Source organism: Peromyscus eremicus, chromosome 3 (genome assembly GCF_949786415.1).
Source record: "Peromyscus eremicus chromosome 3, PerEre_H2_v1, whole genome shotgun sequence".
NCBI lineage: Eukaryota > Metazoa > Chordata > Mammalia > Rodentia > Cricetidae > Peromyscus > Peromyscus eremicus.
This window is the reverse complement of record NC_081418.1, coordinates 109,895,837-109,915,988: the sequence shown is the minus strand read 5'-3', so window position 1 is coordinate 109,915,988 and position 20,152 is coordinate 109,895,837. Positions and strand designations below refer to the sequence as shown.

General features: G+C 41.0%; 1 protein-coding gene across 3 annotated transcripts in view; it reads right to left on the bottom strand.

Moving 5' to 3' along the window:
* Window positions 1-225: 225 nt before the first annotated feature.
* The window catches only part of Mitf (melanocyte inducing transcription factor), an 83,712-nt gene continuing 63,785 nt past the window's right edge, over window positions 226-20,152 (bottom strand). For 2 of the 3 annotated variants that reach the window (XM_059258269.1, XM_059258271.1), the window contains 5 exons: window positions 17,466-17,583; window positions 15,217-15,291; window positions 11,360-11,435; window positions 7,716-7,863; window positions 226-3,748 (listed from right to left, as the gene is read on the bottom strand). In XM_059258269.1, the coding sequence (XP_059114252.1) occupies window positions 3,347-3,748; window positions 7,716-7,863; window positions 11,360-11,435; window positions 15,217-15,291; window positions 17,466-17,583 (819 nt within the window). In that variant the 3' untranslated portion in view covers window positions 226-3,346. The remainder of the gene's footprint in view (window positions 3,749-7,715; window positions 7,864-11,359; window positions 11,436-15,216; window positions 15,292-17,465; window positions 17,584-20,152) is intronic. The other variant, XM_059258270.1, reaches the window with a different exon arrangement.

The window sequence follows — 20,152 nt, the reverse complement described above, 5'->3', positions numbered from 1 at the left end:
TAATCAAAAATGTTTCGAACCAAAAAAGTACCACCTTGGAGTGACATTTAAACTAAACAAAGCGCTGTTAGCAATTACATTTTCCTAGTAATTTCTTCTTCATGAGATGAGAGAAAAAGTGTGCTGCCATTGCTTTGAGAAAGTATACGTCAGTCAAAACGGGCACTAACCAGACACAACTGGCCAACAAGATGTGAAAAACCAAATGCTTTAATGAGGCTATGAAGAACAACAGTTCAATTATTTCATTGGATACATTAATATCAATCATAATATACAGTGCTGTGGACATACAGAAAGGATTGCCACACCCAACAGCAGGGGCTGTTATTGACATTACAGTAGCAAGTGTCCGCAAGAGACAGTCGTTTGTTGTCGTTGTCAAGAAGTTGGGTTGCTGTTTATACTGTTATCAACTTCTCCCCAGTGCATTTTTCAAAAATATTAATAAGTGCATTCCTTTGTGCTTTGTATCTTTCAATGTCCTGTGTATTTCATTTGTTCTTATTGCTTTATTGTTTATAAACAACCAGACTGAACTGTGTCATGATCTGGGTATGACCAGATTGGTTGAGTAGTTTTTTTTTTGTTGTTGTTGTTGGTTTTTTGGCAAAGTTAGAAGGTTTGGTATTTCCATTATGTTACCCAGAGGAAGGTAGATAATTTTGGTATATTGAGCACTCCAAATGGAGGTACAACCCTGAGTCACAATTCTGCACCCAGGGGTGGGGGAGTGGCATGGATCTCTCTTTCCTTAAGAACAGTGAGCAAAAATACTGCCTCTTAGCTTAACCGGTCCCTGAAAGAATCCACATTCTCGCTGGCACAAAAGAAATAAATAAAACCACCCCCCGTGGCAGCCTCCGAATTGCTTGCCTGCCTCTCCCAGCGGCTGTGTCTTCTGACGAAGGCGCTAGGGAAGGCCGTGATGACAAGCCCACGAGGTTACAAATCAGGGGAGCGGTGCAATATGCCATACTTTCTCCCAACAAAGCTTTCTAGAAAGTCGCTCTGCCTTGGCCATAGTCATTCAGCCGTGGGTTAGTCAACCTTGTGAAACCTTGTTCAATTATTTAAAACGAAAAAAAAAAATGTCAGAATCAACTAAGAAAAACTAGAATCATAGCATTGCGATCTTCAATTTCTGCATCCAGCCCTCCCTCCCCCCGCCACAAATATGAAGAGAAAAACAGACAATGCTATGATTGTATTGGTGAACACTATGGTACAATTATCTGTTCATGCACATTTGCATTTCTATTCTAGGAAAAGTCACACACTTAAGGAGGTTGAAAGAATGGGAACTTATTTTCCCTACCCCCTTAAGTAATAAAGCTACAAGACTGGATAGCATCATCAGTGTTTCCAAGGATTTGCATTACCCAACATGCATGGGAACCGCACACTTGACAATTCTCACCAAAGCCATCCATTCATCCATCTGACAATCACTCCTCCTGGATCTCTCCATCACCCATCACCAATTCACATTTGACGTTTAAACACTTTAAAAAAAAAGAAGAAGAAGAAGAAGAAGAAGAAGAAGAAAAAAACCTTCCTGAAAAAGGTTTTCTGATGAAAGAATTTGGCACTGTCAGTAAAATATATTTCATATTAAAAATATCTGAAGGGAAATTGGAAGCTCTTAGAATGTCTACAGAGGCACCATGCTACATCTTCTCTCTTCACTCCAGATACCATCTTGAAACTTTCTTACTTTACAGATCAGTCAGTGCTGGTCCAAAAAAGACTGCGGAGATATTTAAGGCACTTCATTCTGAAAGGATATGCTTTATGCCACTCACTATCCAATCATAGGTTGCTACTGAGAAATTCCATTCAGCAGCCTGGCATGTAACACTATATATCATCTGTATAAAACATATAGACTTGATACGTGTAACTCTACAGTTATTGCATAGGGCTACGCAAGTAGGTAATGCACAGAAACTAATTTTACAATGTTGCCACTTCGTTTAAACATTGTTATCAAGTAATTTGCCAATACAGTATTTCCCTCTTTAAAAAGAATCCAGCCAGTTTACTGAAATAAATCTCAATTTAAATGACCACTGTGGGCATAGTAAATGCTATGGTTATCAGTCTTCAAGAATATAGTTATTTTCATATCCTAGAAATGCATATGTAAGTATTTTTTTCTAGAAAGCCTGGTTTTTAACCTATTAATACTATATCTTAAATGTGTTGAAAAACAGTTTCAAGTGATACTGGAATATACAAAATATTTGCAAAGCTCTCTTTGAACACAAGACTTGCGTAAAAGTAGTCTTTCATGGTGTACAAAGAATGCCGAGAACTGTCAGTGAGTTGTAAAAATATCGAAAACTCACCATTTCAAGATGCATATTCTTACAAATTAATACAAACATTGAAAAAAATGATGATAATAAAGAATCTATACCATCAAAATGACTAAAACATAATTTAAAAATAAAAATAGTAAAGCCAATTAGAAATGCGCCCAGTTCGGCTGTCTTTATCAAAAGCAAAAATGAAAAAGAAAAATGAAGCAAACTTCCGGTGCTCCTTGATATTTTTCTCAGAGAGGACATTCATTTTCATTTCAAAATAAAACACATCTTATGAAAAATTGAATCACACTTATTTATGAGGAAAACTGTAACTGCGCCCAATAAAAGCCAGAAAGGTTAGGTCCTATGTTTCATGCCTTGGTCTAATATCTCTCTTCAGTTTGGGATAGCATAAGTTACATTTTCTAACCAGACAATCCTCATGAAAATGACCGATATATTTGTGTTTATGTAATGCATCTTCTTTTGAGTAGTTTTCAGTACAAAGATAACTGCTGCTGGGAGGACCCTGTGTCTTTAAGGCAGTACCAGGGAATCAATGCATTTATGACATGGAGAGGGCTTGGATGCCTTTTCCAGTTTTTTTCATCATCATCAGCTTCGTTTTCTTCTTTTGGTTTCTTTACATTCATTGTAATTAAACTTTACATGTTAGTTTCCAAGGAGGTCACAGACAGACAAAGCTCACACCAAGTTTAGTTTTCCCCTGAATGAAAACGGACAGACACTTCTCTGAAGCAAATGTCCCCTTGCTCAGAAAGCTCACACTTCGAGAAATCAGTTCACAGATACTGCACGCTGATGGTACAATACTTTGGAGGCCTTTGTAGTTGTAAAATAGAATATACAAGTCTGGCTCACAAAATTCTAAAAATAAAATATATCCTGGGCTACTGATAAAGCATGAAAAATTCATATTAAAGGAAAATTATCAAGAAAACCTCTTCAGGTAAGTTATGGAGTCTACTGAAGAGAGGAAGCAGTTTGCGCTGAGGCAGAGCAGGGTGGGCTCGCTAACACGCATGCTCCGTTTCTTCTGCACTCATACTGCTCCTCCGGCTGCTCGTTTTAGAAGCTCCTGGGGACACCGACGACAGCAGCGGGTCGGTGACGCCAACCGGCGAGAGGGCATCGTCCATCAGGATGTCTTCCAAGTTGGAGCCCATCTTCCTGGGGATGCTATAGGCCGGGCTGCTCTCCGGCATGGTGCCAAGGTTGTTGGTGAAGGTGATGGTACCGTCCGTGAGATCCAGGGTCGTTGTACACGTCAGGTCTGCCTGGTGCTGGACAAGTTCCTGGCTGCAGTTCTCAAGAACCGGCTCTTGCTTGATGATGCGGTTCACCAGATCAGGCGAGCAGAGACCAGTGGATGGGATAAGGGAAAGTCCATGTGCTCTAGCCTGCATCTCAAGCTCCTGCAGAAAGGTCAAAGTCGGACAGTTAAGTAGGCGCATGTGCACGGCCAACTTCCACTGCACAGAAGCTGTGCAGGTGGGTGTTATACGCAGTTGTCCAAACCCATGGAATATGCGTTACCGTGAGTGTCTCTACCCAAGGCTTTGGAGGGTAAGGAGGAGCCAGCTCTAACGAAGGGGCCACTGTGGTGCCCATGTTGATGATCAGAGGGACCGCATGGTCAGGTGATGTGTGGAGCTGTCTGGGGTTTGCATTCTACTGTACGATACGGCTCCTGAGACTGCTTTTAATAACTGAAGTCTATTTTCTATTTTTAAAAAATCAGAACCTGGAGACAACTTGTTATAAATTGTTAAAGTCTGATGCTTTTAAAAAACAAATTCTGCACTTCCCGAAATAGAGGACAGGTGGCATTTGTTGTATAGAAAATATCCTTTTAGATGGTATTATGTATTTTATTATGAATTACAAATAGAATCACTCTCTTGAAGATATTAAGGATTAAAACATGGCTATGTACCCAGGTCAGACTGGCCATAGTCCAAAAAACAAAACCAAACCCACCTACAGCAAATGCTGGCAAAGGTGTAGGGAGACAGGAATCCTTACACATTGCTGGTGGGAAAGTAACTGATGGAGCTGCTGTAGCAGTCGATGTGGAGAACTAAAACAGAACTACCCCATGGCCCGCACCACACCCTCGGGCACATTCCTGAAGGACTATGTGTTGTCAGCATAACACAGAGATACTTGCGCTGCTCACAATGGTCAAGATGCAGTCAGCCTAGGTGTTCACCAGAAGATGAACTGCTAAAGAAAATGTGACACACCTACACAATAGAGCTTTATTCGGCTCTGAAGAAACACCGAAATCATTTTTGGGAAAATGAATGCACCTGGAGATCACTGAGAGAAATAAAATAAGCCAGACTGTGTTTTCTCTCAAGGATAGAATCTAGGTTTCTTAAAGTTTATATGTATGCGTAAGACACTGGGTAAAAGGGGCACTCCAGGGTAGGAAAAACAGAGCCAATGGAAGGCGACTGGGTGGAACAAGAGAGGGTAACGGGTATGGTCTACGAGTCACATGTATGAAAATGTTACAAGGAAACTCATCTTTTTGTACAAGTCAGATATGTTAATAAAGGAATAAAATGAGAACTAACAGAAATATAATACCGAGTAAATAGTAATACAAGGGCATATGAACTGCTTGGGAGATAGCTTAAGATTTTAAGGAAAATGGTGGCACTCTCTCAACAACTACCCAAATCCCAGACAGTAGCCTGATTTAGCATGAGGGTGCTACACACTTTTCAGTGCCCAGTTTTAGCGTAAGTGTGCCACAAACTTTTCAATTCCCATTTTCAGTGTGAGTGTGCGCCATCATTTTCAGTCCCCAGTTTCAGGGCAAGTGTGCTACCCACATTTCAGTCCTCAGTTTCAGCAGTTCCCACTTTCAGGGTGAGCCTGCACATACACACTTTTTGGTTGCCTCACGGCACTTCCACATAGGTTTCTGGAGAGGCTGTAGTGAGTGACAAGGACGTCATGAGCACTGACATGGAATGGGAGGCAAGGGTGGTTTACCATCTAACCCAAGGTTTCCATGAATTGTACAGTCTCTAGAAGCACTATGTATTAGTAACCACCAGAGTTAGGGGTGGGGTCCTAAAAAATCAAACAACATGCTTGTTTTTCTGTTATCTGCATTTCCTTCAAACTGTTACCAAGCTGTGAAGATGTAAGTACTCAACTGTTTGGGTGTAACAGAAACAGCAGCTATTTCCTCTGGGTTCTGGTTACTAAGACACCACTGGTGCCATGAAGTAAACACTCTCCATGTTCCACACAAGCCACCAGAGCTTGGTGAAATCTAACCCATCTCACCCTGGCAAAGGGAAACCTTTATTTTTGAATTCTGTGGGAAAGTTCTCATCTATAACATGACTGATCTCTTATAATGAGCTGTGCTTTCTTACAATGGGCTGAACCTTGCTTCTAAATCCGTACACTGAAGTCCTAACTCTAGTTCCCCAAACTGTGCGAAGATTGGCACACAGGATCTTCGGAGAGGAAGTTAAGATAAAATGAAGCCAATCCTGCTGGCAAGGTTGGTCTCTGACATCCTCCAAAACAGTGAGCAAGCTAATGCCTGCTACTTAACCTCCCCTGCTCAGTGGCCTTTTGCACAGTGGCACTAGCTGACTGACACACTATATAAGTCTGTGACTTCTCAGACCTCATTTCAAGATGCTTTCAATCCATGCTCCCCTCTTACATATTCCTAGAATGAACAGCAGGAACCCCCAATTCTTCTTCCACATGTGAATGCTGTCCTATATTTGTAACAAAATAAAGTGGAGATGGGAAGTGTGTCCTTTGAATTCATGAGAGGAAAGGGACTTTGCACATGACATGGCCTCTCAACTTGGCCCACATGTGTGGGGAAAGCTATGGTTGGTCTGTGTTAAAACTGTCGGATCTGTGAGCTCCTACTCTGGAAACAGTATGAATGAGGGACGCTTGAGTATGAGATGCCACAAGAGTGTCTGCCTGCTCCTTCAGACCAGCTCTGGAAACAAGCCTCTCCAGGCATCATGCTGAAGCCCTGGGCTATCTAAGAAAACAATTCTCCTGATAATAAGGCCCCTGCTCTTTCTTCCATGAAGATTTCTGCATGTATCACTTGGAGTCAAAATGAAGGGAAGGCCCCAGGCCTTGGCCGAACAAACCCAGGCCCTTGAAACTCTACACTGGCATGAAGAACAGGAGTGCAGCTTTTCAAAAAACAAGCAAATAAATTACCTCAGGGAGAAGCAAACATCATACTGTACTCTTTTGTTGTTTAACTAAAAGTGTTTATCAACAGATTAAAACAGTTACTTCAGTTTCCAAATGAGGTGTTAAATCTCATGCAGAGCTCTGAGGCTTTGTGGTACTGTAGAGCTTGCCTAATTAATGATTTTCCCTATGACAAGTAAAAGCGGTAAAGCCAGCCTCACTATCAGCAGGAGAAGGCTGAGACGACATTGCCATGGAATTGCCAAGGTCCATATTTCACAACATTCATATTTAATATGAATATGCAAGTTTGGAACCTGAACACAAAACAAAACTGAGCTTCTCTTTGGGAAAACTTACTATATTTTAATAATTTAACAAGGGAGTATCATAAGCTACCTTTATAAATAGGTACCTAAGCACCAGGTATGTAAATACCTAAGACCGTTTTATAGAAGAGATGCAAAGTTAAACAAATAACAAATTAGAGGAGGGAAGGCGGGAGAAAGATGTTCAAATTACATCTAGCCTCTGTTTAGCCTTCTGGATTATAAAGGCCAGCCCTAGGGGAGTGCTACCTTCTGCCTCCTGGCTCTGTGACTGAGGATCAGCATATGTGTTATCTTGAGGGGAAATGTGAAGTGTTGGGGAGTCCTGGAAGATGGGTGTTCAATGTTCATGATGTCCACAATCAAGCAGAATGCAATGCAGATTCATTTACACTGAACACCATCCAGGAATACTAACTACTGGCTGGGTGAAGCTTGTCTGATACCTAGACAGCACATCATAACCTTCTTGGCCTTAGGAAGCGTATACACGTTTCTAATGATGCTTGGGGGCCACGGTAAGATGAAAAATCCCCAACAAAACTCAGAACACTGTGGAAGACAAGACAATTAGGCTGTAACTCAGAGGACTGCTACAAAAAGCCCTGGACCTGGGTGGAGCTCAGCCTTGTGGAAAAGAGCCTGCAGGCAACTCGAATTTGCCACTCTGCACATGCCCAAGAGCGACTGTGAAAGTGGCATTAGCATTAATTTTGAAATTTTGAGTTACCAATAATGTTTTACCAGTAGGTAAATTCACAAATATTAAGACTGTGTCTCCAGCTCCTTCAGGGCTCACTACATTCTCCTTCCTCTTGTCCGGAAATTACTTTACATAGCACAGGGCAGGTACCTGTACTCTGAGCAGCAGGTGCCGGTTAGCATGTTCCAGCTTCTTCTGTCGGTTTTCAAGGTCCTTTGCACGTTGCTGTTCCCGTTGCAACTTTCGGATGTAGTCCACAGAGGCCTTTAGAATGGTTCCCTTGTTCCACCGCATGTCCCTGTGATGAGGCGAGGACAATGGACCCTTTTAGGAATTGGGGTTCAAAGAAAATCAGCAATGTCTATCTGGAATCATAATTGTACATAAGTAATGGCTAGTACTCATTAAGTGCTCACCACTGACTGGCCACTGGCCACCCATCTGGTGTGTATCATCTTACTTTCTCCAGATGTATTCCTTTTATAAGGTGGACACATTGTGCAGATGTTGAAACCAGTACAGTACAATCCCATCTAGATCACATACGTCTCACTAGGTGAAATCGGTTATTTAATTCATGTGTGCTGTGTGGGTTACCAAATCTTATTTGTAAACTGTCTTCAACAGTAGCATATATCTGAAACCAAAAAGATTTACTCACTGGGACATGATAAGAACAAGTCCTGTGAGATCCCACCACTTGTCCGTGGTGTGAAAACATCACTCTTGGATTTTTGGTTTATTTGTTTTGTTTTTCAAGACAGGATTTTTCTGTGTAGCCTTGGCTGTCCTAGGACTTGCTCTGTAGACCAGGCTGGCCTCCAACTCACAGAGATCCTTCTGCCTCTGCCTTCTGAGTAATGGGATTAAAGGCATGCGCCACCACTGCCTGGCTCACTCTTGAATTTTCATCATAATTATCATGGGCTGTCTGTCAACTAACCTTTCTCTGTACCCATTTTCTCATCTGAAAAATGATGACACTACATGTGTATGAGTAAGCAGCCTTGTAAGTGCATAAGTGGAATCAAAGGAGATGCTTTGTATGAACTTGAGAATACTAGTCAGTACTGGAACAGGGGCTGTCTCAGCACAGTAACTGCACGCCATGGTTTGATACCCAGTGAGATGCTGCCCTGGAATCCCAATCTCAACAGCTGCCAACAGGTGTGGCTTTCAGTTCATCACTGCAGCTCAGTGTACTCGTGTAAGAAAATCATCATCAGTGAAATGTGGACAAAAGCCACGCTGCTTAGATCTTTGTCAACTCAACATGAGCTAGGGTTGTCTGGGAAGAGGAAATGTCAACTGAGAAAATGCCTCCATCAGATTGGCCTGCAGACAACAAGTTTGTGGGGGCATTTCTTGATTAGTGATGGATGTGGGAGGGCCCAGACAATTGTGGGCTATGACATTCCCATGAAGGTGGTCCTCGAAAATGTAAGAAAACAGGTCGAGCAAGTTAAGTAGAGCAAGCCAGTATGCAGCGTTTCTGCATGCCTCTGCCTCAGTTCCTGCTTCCAGATTTCTCCCTAGAGTTCCTTCAGTAATGGACTATGATTGGAACAGGAAATCTGAACAAAACCCTTCCTTTCCAAGATGCTTTTGGTTCAGTGTTTTACCGCAGCAATGAAAAGAAACTAGGACAAAGTCACTCTAAAAAATCTTAGAGTTCCCCGGAAAAAACAACGAAGACTGAACTCTATTTATTATGGAAGTAATCTTTCCAGTCTTTCCTTGTAGATAGCCTTCAACACAGTGATGACAATGAGGATGATAAAAGGAAAATCTAGTTGATGTAAATAGAACCATCAACCCCATGACCTACAGCTACTAAGAGCAGATCAGAAGCATCACATGGAGTAGATGAGTGACAGGCCATTAAAACAAGCCACCTAGTAACTGATCCTTACATGGGTTGGCTGAGGAAAAAAAAAAACAAAAAACAGGCTTTCTCCAAAGAGGATAGCCACAGCTCCCAGAAGTCCCTAGGGTAGGTCTCCAGTGTCTGAACACCAAAAATGGCAATCCAGAGGTGTCCCAAGATACCCAGAGTGAACACAGGGACCAATTCTCAAGGCTAAAAATCAAAGCATCAAAAGCTGCAGCAGCCAGCAGAAACACAACTGTAATGGATGCTGCCTGATACAGGCCACAAAGGTGAAAAGTCAGAGCCAGGTTTTTCAAGCCAAGCCACTCAGTTCTCAAGAAGTATATCTATCAGTTATCCTTATGAGTCTCAATCAATTATGTTTCTTGGCTTAAAAGGATTCAAATATTGGGTTTTGGGTAATTAAAGGAATCCTTTTCCATGTACAAGTATATATGTTTCCCAAATATATAAAATCAACCAAAGTTTACTTGTTTGAGGGGAGGAGAGGGCATGTGCTGGGACACTAATCAGGCAAAGTCTGTCTCTATTTCAGTTCCAAGGCATACTCTAGAAACTTGGTTTCGGAAAACCACTATCCATGTTACAGTCTGTTTTATCTGAAGACAGTGTCTACCATGCAAGCTCCCTATCGGCTCAGGATACAAACATGTAAGCATTCTACTACAATGGAGGAGACATGCAAATCCAAGCTTACACCAGGGCCCCATAATTTCATAATCTGTTACTGAAGGGATTTGCACGCTTACAATTTAAAAAGAATATGCTAAAAAATGGAAAGCTGATAAAGAACAGGAAATGGGAATTCAATTTCAACTATCATGCAAGACTGACTATAGGAAATGAAGGTCACAGCCTTTAGGAGGATAAATTTGTGCTGCACAACTGAGAATCTGCATGCTTCCAGTTTGAAAATGCCTCTCCTTGAAGCCTGGGAAAGCAAAGTGTTAGAAGACAGAAACTGCGCACATTCATCAAAACCACCTCACAATAGGTAACGGTTTTACTTTATTTTGCTACAAATTCCCCGACAATAATGTGAATCGTGAATTTAATAAGCCTTGCATGAATAATGCTTGATTGCGTCTTTACTTTTTATTAGATAGCTAAAAGGTCATATTCAAAGGCTAATTTCATAGAATGCCTGTGGGGGCCATTAAAATATATACCTCCCCCAGCCCTTTACCTCAAATGGGCCAATTTCTAATGGATAAAAATTGTATATTTGTTGACCAGTGTGCTGACATGGCAGATAACGGGGTAGGAAAGACTTGAAAATTATCTGTTAACTGTTATCTCCCAGAGAGGAGGCGGGGGAAGACCGAAGGCTGAACTACAGATCAGCTGACTTGTAGTTCATAAGAGGATTAACCATTGCTTTTTTACCCTAAATCGGTAAAACACACAAAGAATATGCAAGTTTTCATAAAAAAAAAACAAAAAAACAATTGACCTTTTGTCTTTCCAGTATCTTTGAACATGACATTTCCAGTATCTGCACACCAGTGCCCATTTAGAGATGCTACACAGTGGAGGTTCATACACGGCACACACCTTGCCTGAACAGCTACTGGGATCTTGTATGCATGACCATTAAAGATGGCTCCTCACCCCAACCCCCATGCCCCAGGTTCAAAATTTTCTGCCGAGTTCTCAGATTCCCATACGTCCCATTCCTCACATTCAAAGCTAACTGTCTCAGCTCCGATATCCCTTTGTACAATTCAGTTCATTTCTCTAGAAATTTTAGTTTGGGGAAATAAACCAAAAGAAATGCTTAGAAAAGGAAGCAGAGGGCAAGGGGAGAGTTCTTTAATTTCTCTAAGAGCGCATTTTGCAACATGGGAGAAAAACGGAAAGGTGTGAAAATAAATGATGCAGATTAACATGCAATTGTACTCACGGATCATTTGACTTGGGAATCAAAGTACCTAGTTCTTTAATGCGGTCATTTATGTTAAATCTTCTTCTTCGTTCAACTTCAAGGAAAGAGCATGGGAAAGGGCCATTAGTAGCAGCGGCACACACACGTTCAGCACATCTCATTAAAGGCATGTGCACACTGACTGCACCAGTCAGGACGATGTAAACTCGAACCCACTTCCCCTGTGCGTATCTTACTTTTGGGTACCAGAGGTAATGAACTTCAAGAGGAAACGAGAGCCTTCAGAGTGCTCTCATTTATAAAGCTCTTAGATATGCAGTTTCCCACTCAACTCTGTAATAACCCTGAAAATCTGGGCTGCATCCTCAGCTACACGTCAAAATTGGACAGATCTGCATTGTACTTGTTTAACTAAAGAGAGAGCAAATTTTTACTGCCAAAATGTGCACAGATCTGTAATGACACAATTAAAAATACAGCAACACCAATTTACCATAAGTTGGGCAGCACACACCTGCTCTTGCACAGCAGCAGAATTACTTTTAATGGTGAAATTTGAATTTTACATAATTTTTACTGATCACAATCTATCACTCGGATTTTGGTTTCCCTTTAGCATTTAAAATAGCAAAATGTTTGTTTTTGCTCATGAGATATACAAAAACTCCTCCTCTAGCCCAGGACTGACAAAAATAAATACACAGGTTACATATGTAATTTTAGCTTCCTTAGTGGCCATGTTAAACTAGTAAAAAAAAAAATCAATTAACTCTAATATTTCAATAAATCCATTCTCTATAAGCCATCATCATTTTGGCAGGTAACAAATACTAAAAAATTAAATTAGAAGGTGCTCATTCTTTTCTTCACACTAAGCTTTTGAAATTAAAATATTTTACACTTCAGCCAATTATTTTTGTGTGGTGCCGGGGATCAATCCCAGGGCTTTGTACGTGCTAGGCAAGTGTTTTACCAACCCAGCTCCCAGGCCAGTGCAGCCCAATTTGAACTAACCATAATTCAGATGCTCAGACATTAAATGGAAAGTAACTACCATACTGGACAATACGCATCATTTTGCTACACTGTGCATCCCGAGAGCATCCCCATCCTGTAATCTGTGTGCACCAGGACCATCACTCTCAGAGGTCAATGACCTTGTAAGATAATAAAGGTTTTTAATTTTACCTAATCTAGCAAATAAATCCCAAGTAAGTTTTAAGCAGAGGGAGGGATTCTGCAAAATCCTAAGTGAGGTCATGTCAACCCTTAACCCCACCCCACCCCATCACTTCCCATTTTATCCAAGGAAAAGTCAAGTCCTTGAGGTATCCTACAAGGATGCGGTGGGCCCTGCCCTGCTGATAGCGCTTTTTGCTCCTCCTCCAGTGTGGTAGCATCTTCCTTGACAACTCATCTGTGTTCTTTCTGCTTTGTTCCCACTGACTCTGCTACTCGCACATCCAAGCCAGACATGCATTAGCCACACTCCGTGTGTTAATCCCTTTGCCTAGCACACTCTTTCTCCAGATCCCTAAAGAGCCATTTCCTCCTGTAAGTAGCAACTCAAATTTACCTATACGAGTTCCGAGGTTAGCCTATTCAAAATGACCCACTATCCCCATGCCTATGATGATACTGTATTCACTGGGCTCTGTTTCATCTTCTCAGAGAACTCTGAATCCAGTACTTTTTATTCATCTATTAATTTTCACTGTTGTATTCCAAGTACCCACACGAGCCTGGCACATAAGCAGAACAAAAGCATCTTCACAGTAGGGTCACACTAAAACATTCTGTACCTGCCTTTTTTCACTCCCCTGCACACCTCTGGGCTCTTCCATATCAACATTTGGAGATGCCACATTTACCTTTCATGTAGGAATTTCCTCTTCAGCTATTTATTATAATAGTGATACAACTTTATAAAACTTCTCTTAAAACACCCTACAGCGTATTCAGGTAAAGGTTAAAGAAACCCTTAATATTCCCCGGCATCTACATGCCTGGCACAACTATCACAGACAGGCTGGTTTCTAGATCTTGTCCTCTGTTCCCACACATCCAGTAGGCGCATCCCTCCTGTGTGCTTCCTTTCATAATGGGGCGTGATATCTATCACTAGCCCTCTTGTTCCTCTCAGTAATTAGTATGTGGCACCTGACAGCTGACTTGAATGTGCCTACTGGTAGGGAACCTGTTTGTCCATTTCACTCCTATAGACAAGTTCCTTGTATCAAACTGGCACTCAATAACTTGAAATGGCTGAAAGAATGACTGAATATATTAAGGCATTCATGTGCACATTTCAGCAAGTATTTTCATAAGCTAAGTCCTAGAAAGAGAGGGCTGAGTCAAGGTCAACAGGACCCTGAGCATTAATTCCCGGGAGTTAGACAAGACTTCAAAACTGTTTTACAGTGCTCCAGCTTGGAGCTGATCCCACTTGCAATTTACTGACAACCTGGAACAAGAAGGCCCTGGTGGGGACTTGAACACAAATACTACTTTTGACAGAATCCAACTTCATTGCCTAGGTCTCAGTTATGGGTCCTTCAGATACCACATCATTATTTTATTTCTAGGGGGTTTTAAGCAAAGGATTGTCTTTGGAGTAAAATTATATGGAATCTGGGGGAAATTTTTAAGCTGTGAGCTCAGCTCTTCTGTTTAAAAATGACAAAACCTTCTGAAACTGAACTCAAAAATGAGGAAAGCAGCAGTGATGTGCGTAGGTTCACAGGGCTGGGGCTTCACCAGGGCATTTCTCAGCACTCAGAACAGAGAAGTAAACCCTGTGTGCACAGGAGGACCACATAACGTGTTCCCAGGACAACGGATTTGAGAAAGTTAGCAACAACACAAAAACACATTGGGGAATAGCTAAGAGCAGACTCACAGTGTAGAATAAATACAGTGTGGCAGTATTGAAGAAACTAACATCAGGCCCTTAGCACAGACTGTTCAACTAAAAATAAATAAACAGCAAGCAGCAGCAAAATATGGACACTATGCCATGACGTATTAAAACATGCAAAGCAATGCTTTTCATTCTCTGTGTGTGCCCCTAACTTCATAGGGAAAAGTTGGGGAAAACAAGCAATACTTATATCTGGTGATTCGAGCACAGTGCTGCTCTTTTTTTCTTTTTTCTTCTAAATCAAAAGCAAGGTTCCTATTTATGACTCATGTTCTCAAAAATCAATTTAGGCGAAAAAGTAAATGGAGAATCCCCATGCTACTTCCCACCTCTAAACCCAATTTTATTTTCACTATATGGTCTCTGTTAACTGTGTAGCTTAGACATAAAGTTTTCCCAGGACAAGGCTTCAGAATTTAATGAAGAGTAAACCTGATACAGAAAAATATTCTACTGTTACATAATATTAGGAGAAAAAGATAAACATCATAAATTCGGGGACTACTTCACCCACTATTCCTGTCGCATGTGTTTCTTTCCTTTTCTTTTGTCTTCTGTTTTTAACTTTGAAATCTCATTGGAAAAAGTGATCCCCAAATCCCCTTTTGCTAATAAGTTTCAGTGTGAGCAGTACTTATAATTGGGTAGTTAGAGATCAAGACTCACTTTATAAATACACACACACACACACACACACACACACACACACACACACACACACCTACTACCACAAATAAAAGTAGAAATTCTATGTGAGTGTGTGTGTGTATGAATACACACATACATATAAAAATAATGTTTGATATAAAATAAAATCTCGTTGAAATATTCTCAATGCACCTTTAACAACTGCAGAAATTAACTCTCCTCTGAAATTAATGGAAGCAACTTTTTGATACATGAAGAACACTGACTTTAAGGTCAAATGCCACGGACGTAAAGAAAGCAAACTTACTCAAGTTATGATTGTCCTTTTTTTGCCTCTCTTTAGCCAATGCTCTTGCTTCAGACTCTGTGGGGAAAATACACGCTGTGCACGTGAATGAAGTCATTAGAATCTGGAACTGTTTGAGGGACATAGCAATGTCAATCATAAAGCATCTCTTCTGAACATTTGAAGCTTATCTTGTTGGACTCTAATGAAAACGACACTTTTCAAATTATAACTTCTATTTCCTCTAATGCTACATATACCAAATCTCTGCAAAGCTCAGTTTCTACAACTAGATGAAGTAAGTGCACAGCAAGCCACAGCAACCAAGTCTACATTTCAGTACTAAAAAGAATAAAAGCGATAGAAACTATTTGATGCCATATCACTTTTAAGATTTACTTATTTTCATTTTATGTGCATAAGTGTTTGCCTGTGTATATCACGTGTGTACAATGCCCAAGGAAGCCAGTAGAGAGCATCAGATCCTCTGAGACTTGAATAACAAATGGTTGTGAGCCACCATGTGGGTGCTCTTAAACAGGGAGCCATCTCTCCAGCCCTTGAGAGCATATTCTAGGATTAGGAATTATTTTCGGGACAAGTAACTTTTCAGTGCTTTTACGACTTTGTAACACGATGACATAAAAACTGAGGTGATGTTTCTGAATCTGTTCTCCGTGGCCTCTGACTAGATCATGAGAATGATGTGAAGCCAGGTTCTATCAGAATCTACTAGAAGAGAATCATGTCATGATTCTTAGGAGTCACTACGTATGCTCTACTTGTTTATCTATGGAAACATAAGTCAGGAAGGGTAGATGCATTTGGTGACAACTCCATTTAAAAAGTTGTATTTGAATAGCAACTTATGTGATATTTTGGTGTCAAGATTTTTTTTTTGCCTTGAAAGGAACAAATAAAACTATCAAATTGTGCTGTTTATTGATTCTAAGATTTACTATACCAAGTTAGTTTTCTTTCAAAAGTGACATTTGAAATAGTATGCTAAAGATGTAGCGCTTTACCACAAAATAGCAAGACTTAGAGCTTCTGAGGCAAATTTATTCACCACATTATACTGCATGTATACAGCATAAATGTAAACACCCATGCCACCCTGCATTATAACAGAGTCCAAGAGAGGCTGCACAGAATGTAGATTAATTAATATTACATCACTTAATTATATTACAGCCTTCTTGGTCTATGCAAAGCCACTCTGTGAAGTTCATACCACAATAAGTCACCCTGTGACCTGTTTTCCAGAACATACTCTGGTCATCATGAAACTCCTAATTGCATATGCATGTACACATATGTATGTAGACAGAATTAAAATTAGAATCTCCTAAATTCAGATGGCCAATCCAAATCATTCTCTCTCTTTTTCTCACATAGAAAGATAAAAAGGTTTTACTTTCCATGGCTCCTCAACGATTTTTTTTTATGGTTTTGCTCTCGGAAAGTTTTTGTTTATTAATAAATTACCTTTAAACCCCAATGAATACTTTCTTAAAAATGTTTTCCTTCTGTTAAAATTTTCTGAAATAGTGTTTGCAGTAATGCCTTTGGACAGGACAGGAATCTTTACAACAAATCCATATGCCATATTCTCACCCCGCCCCCAATTCTGCAAGAGGCAAAGAACTAAATAATAAAAAGGGATTTGGGGCAAGGACCATAAAATTCACCATGGTAGAATGCCAGTTCTAATACAGTTTCTGTCATGTTTTATTGGTCAAATGTCTTCCCTAAAGCATCAAACAAAGTGGCAAAATAGGTAATTTCACACTTGCCTCAAGAGCAAACATTCTGATGGCTCCATTTTATGATTTATTTCAACTTCTATAATAAATCTCTTGCACATGATACAGTAAAAAGAGCGGGAGGCATCTAAAGATGTGAGAAATAAATTCTTCACTGGATTCCAAATGTGGGCTTGAATGGAAAATTCAAAACAGATTCCTCCAACTCACATCTTCAGGGGCTTGGCAAGCAAAATATACAGTGGGTAGGGAGGAGGCACTTTATGGGGGTTAGTACTGACCATCACCCCCAACCCAAAGGGCATGGCAGTCATGGACAAAGGCACTCAGCAAACACTGGAAACTGGCCTTCTAACATCTTAATACTGCATGTTAAATCACTGCACAACGTCTCAGGGACCACACACCAGCGGGCCAGGAAACATTGCTATTACACTGATAATGCTGTCCAATGAGGCACAAAGCAGAGTATCATGGTAAGAAGCATACATGCTAGGTACATACCTGTGAGCTCCCTTTTTATGTTGGGGAGGTTGGCTGGACAAGAGTTGCTGATGGTCAGGCCCGGGGGTGGCAGGCCCTGGTTGCTGTACAGATCAATCAAGTTTCCAGAGACAGGTAACTAGACACAAGCAAACAAACAAAAAGCAATGAGCTGCTGAATGACTGCTGAATTTTTCCAATTAAACTCATGCCCTATTCCAGGCTTTGTATAAAGGACACTCTTTGCTATAAAGTGCTGTGTCTTAAAAACAGGAAAGTATGCACATTGACACAGAATTATACAATCTGTATATACAGGGAGAAGAAAGGATGGCCTCGCACTGAGTGCTGTCTGGTGGGCACATTCTAAGCACAGAGGCAAGTGTTACCTGCTACCAAAAGCGGCAGATGTCACATTGGCGCCGGCTATTCCTGTGAAAAAGGATTCTGTGCGCGACTTCCATCAAAGTACGTTTTGTTCCTCCCATCTTTCATGTCTCTCTACTTTTCACTCTTTCTTTTATAAAGAAAAGCAACTGGCAAATGCTTCCTTTTTGTAAAGTGATGTCTATGGCAAAAGAAAGAGCTGGCTTCCTTGAGGTTGAAATTATTCAAAGAACCACAAGAGGGAGCCCAAAGACTTTAATAAAGAATGTACATGGCTAAGGAAAGTTTTAGCCATGCTAGCTTAGAAAAGGTGTACCCATACCAGCTTAACTATGAGTGGTATTGTCTCCTCAGGTTCTCCTGGGATGTTGCAAAGTAGCAAATTCATTTTCATTTTTTGTTGACAATGATGTCCCAGTTGGACAGGGATTTCCTCATAGCTAGTTGGAGACTATGTTTTCCTGTGCCCTGGAAAACTTCCTACACATTAGCTGTGTCGTCACAGACCCTTAGCATTTCCAGATGATTTCAAAGGATTCCTTGATAACTGCATTGGCAACACTTGGCCAATTAGCCTCTCCCTTACTTGATCATATGCTCTCTGCTATACGTTAGACAAGTAATTAAAACATGGAGGGACCCATTATACAGGATGAACTACCTTTACTTGAGAAGCTTGAAAAGAGATTAGGAATTTTTTTTACCTTTTTATAATTTTATAATGTTTAAGTGCACATTTATCTTGGGTACAACATCCAGAGACAAACACAGATTTTATTTATGTTTCATTTATATCTTATACATATATACAAATTTTTTAGTTCCACAGCTTTCTTTACTGTGACCTATCTCATCCACTCAGGTATTGGATTCTACTTAAGGCATCAGGCTGACACTAAAAAAGTTTTGGATCGGGGGCCAAGAATTGCCTGAGTTGGTGAAGATGCTTGCCCAGCCTGACAACCTAAGTTCAATCCCTGGAACCCACACGACTGAAGAAGAGAACTGACTTCCAAACTGACCTCTGACCTCCACACGTGTACTCTAGTCATACTCACCAACATACACTACATGAACATATGGATGGATGGATGGATGGATGGATGGATGGATGGATGGGTGGATGGATGGAAAACCAAATTTTTTAAAAAGTGTTTTGGATCTGAGGGTTGGGAGATGGCTCAATGGAGAAAATGTTGCTGTTCAAGCATGAAGACCCAAGTTTGCAGTCCCAATGCCCACATAAAATCTAGGCATACGTCTTTCACCCCGGGCTGAAGTGGGAATGGAAAGAGAAGACTCCCCGAAGCTTACCAGCAGCCAGCCAGTCTAGAGCCTCAATGTCTCAAAAAACTAAGGTAGGGTAGCTAAGGAAGGCTTCTGATGTTGGTCTCTGGCCTCCATACAGGCCTGAGCTAAAGCCCCGGCTAAAGAGATAGGGCTGGAGGGCACTGTACATAAAGCAAGCTACTGTCTGATAGGTGTGCCAGTGAGACTGTGGTCAGCCGTCAGGCGGGACAGGCAGGGCAGGCCTAGAAGGCAGCACTTACAGATCTGCATAAACATGATATACACACCCACACCCTGCACACGTGCCAATGAACAGCATCATGCTAATTTAAAATGTCCTTGGGCCACATTTCAAGGCCCTCCAGCCAAGGCTCTGATAAAAGGTGACTCTGATTATTAGCAGTCATAGCTCTGAGTGGTTCCATTGAGAAACAGGTCACCTCAGGGTCAACTATGCTCTTTGTGTGTTTGGTTTAGTTCTTGTCCAACTTAACACAAAGTGGGAGGCATTTAGCATGTTTGCAGAGAGCACTGTAAAAGGCCAGAAAGATGAAACCGACAAAGCTACTAGAAACTGAAGGCTAAAATCATCTCCAAGGCCAAATGGTTCTGGGGATGGGGGACTTAACATCTGAACATTAATAAACCAAGTCAAGTTTTGAGGAACTTATGTCTGAGCATTAATAAACCAAGAACACAATTTAAAGATTAGAAACAATGAGCTGAAAGATTCATCCAGTGGCTCTAGAAATAGAAACCGTGTGTGCATGATGTCCTCACACGCACACTGGATAACAAACATGCACTGAGGTTATGACGAGCATGAGTTAGGAACAAAGGAAAGACAGGCGTTAGGTAAAACTGGTTCAAAAACAGGCATGGGGGCTCATATCTGTGATGCAGCCTTTGAGAAGTTAAGGAGGGAGGATCAGGAGTTCAAGGCTAGCAGGGGCTACACGAGATCCTGTTTCAAAAAAAAAACAATCAAAACCAAATAAACTAACTGAAAGCAAGCCTCTAGGCCATCAGAG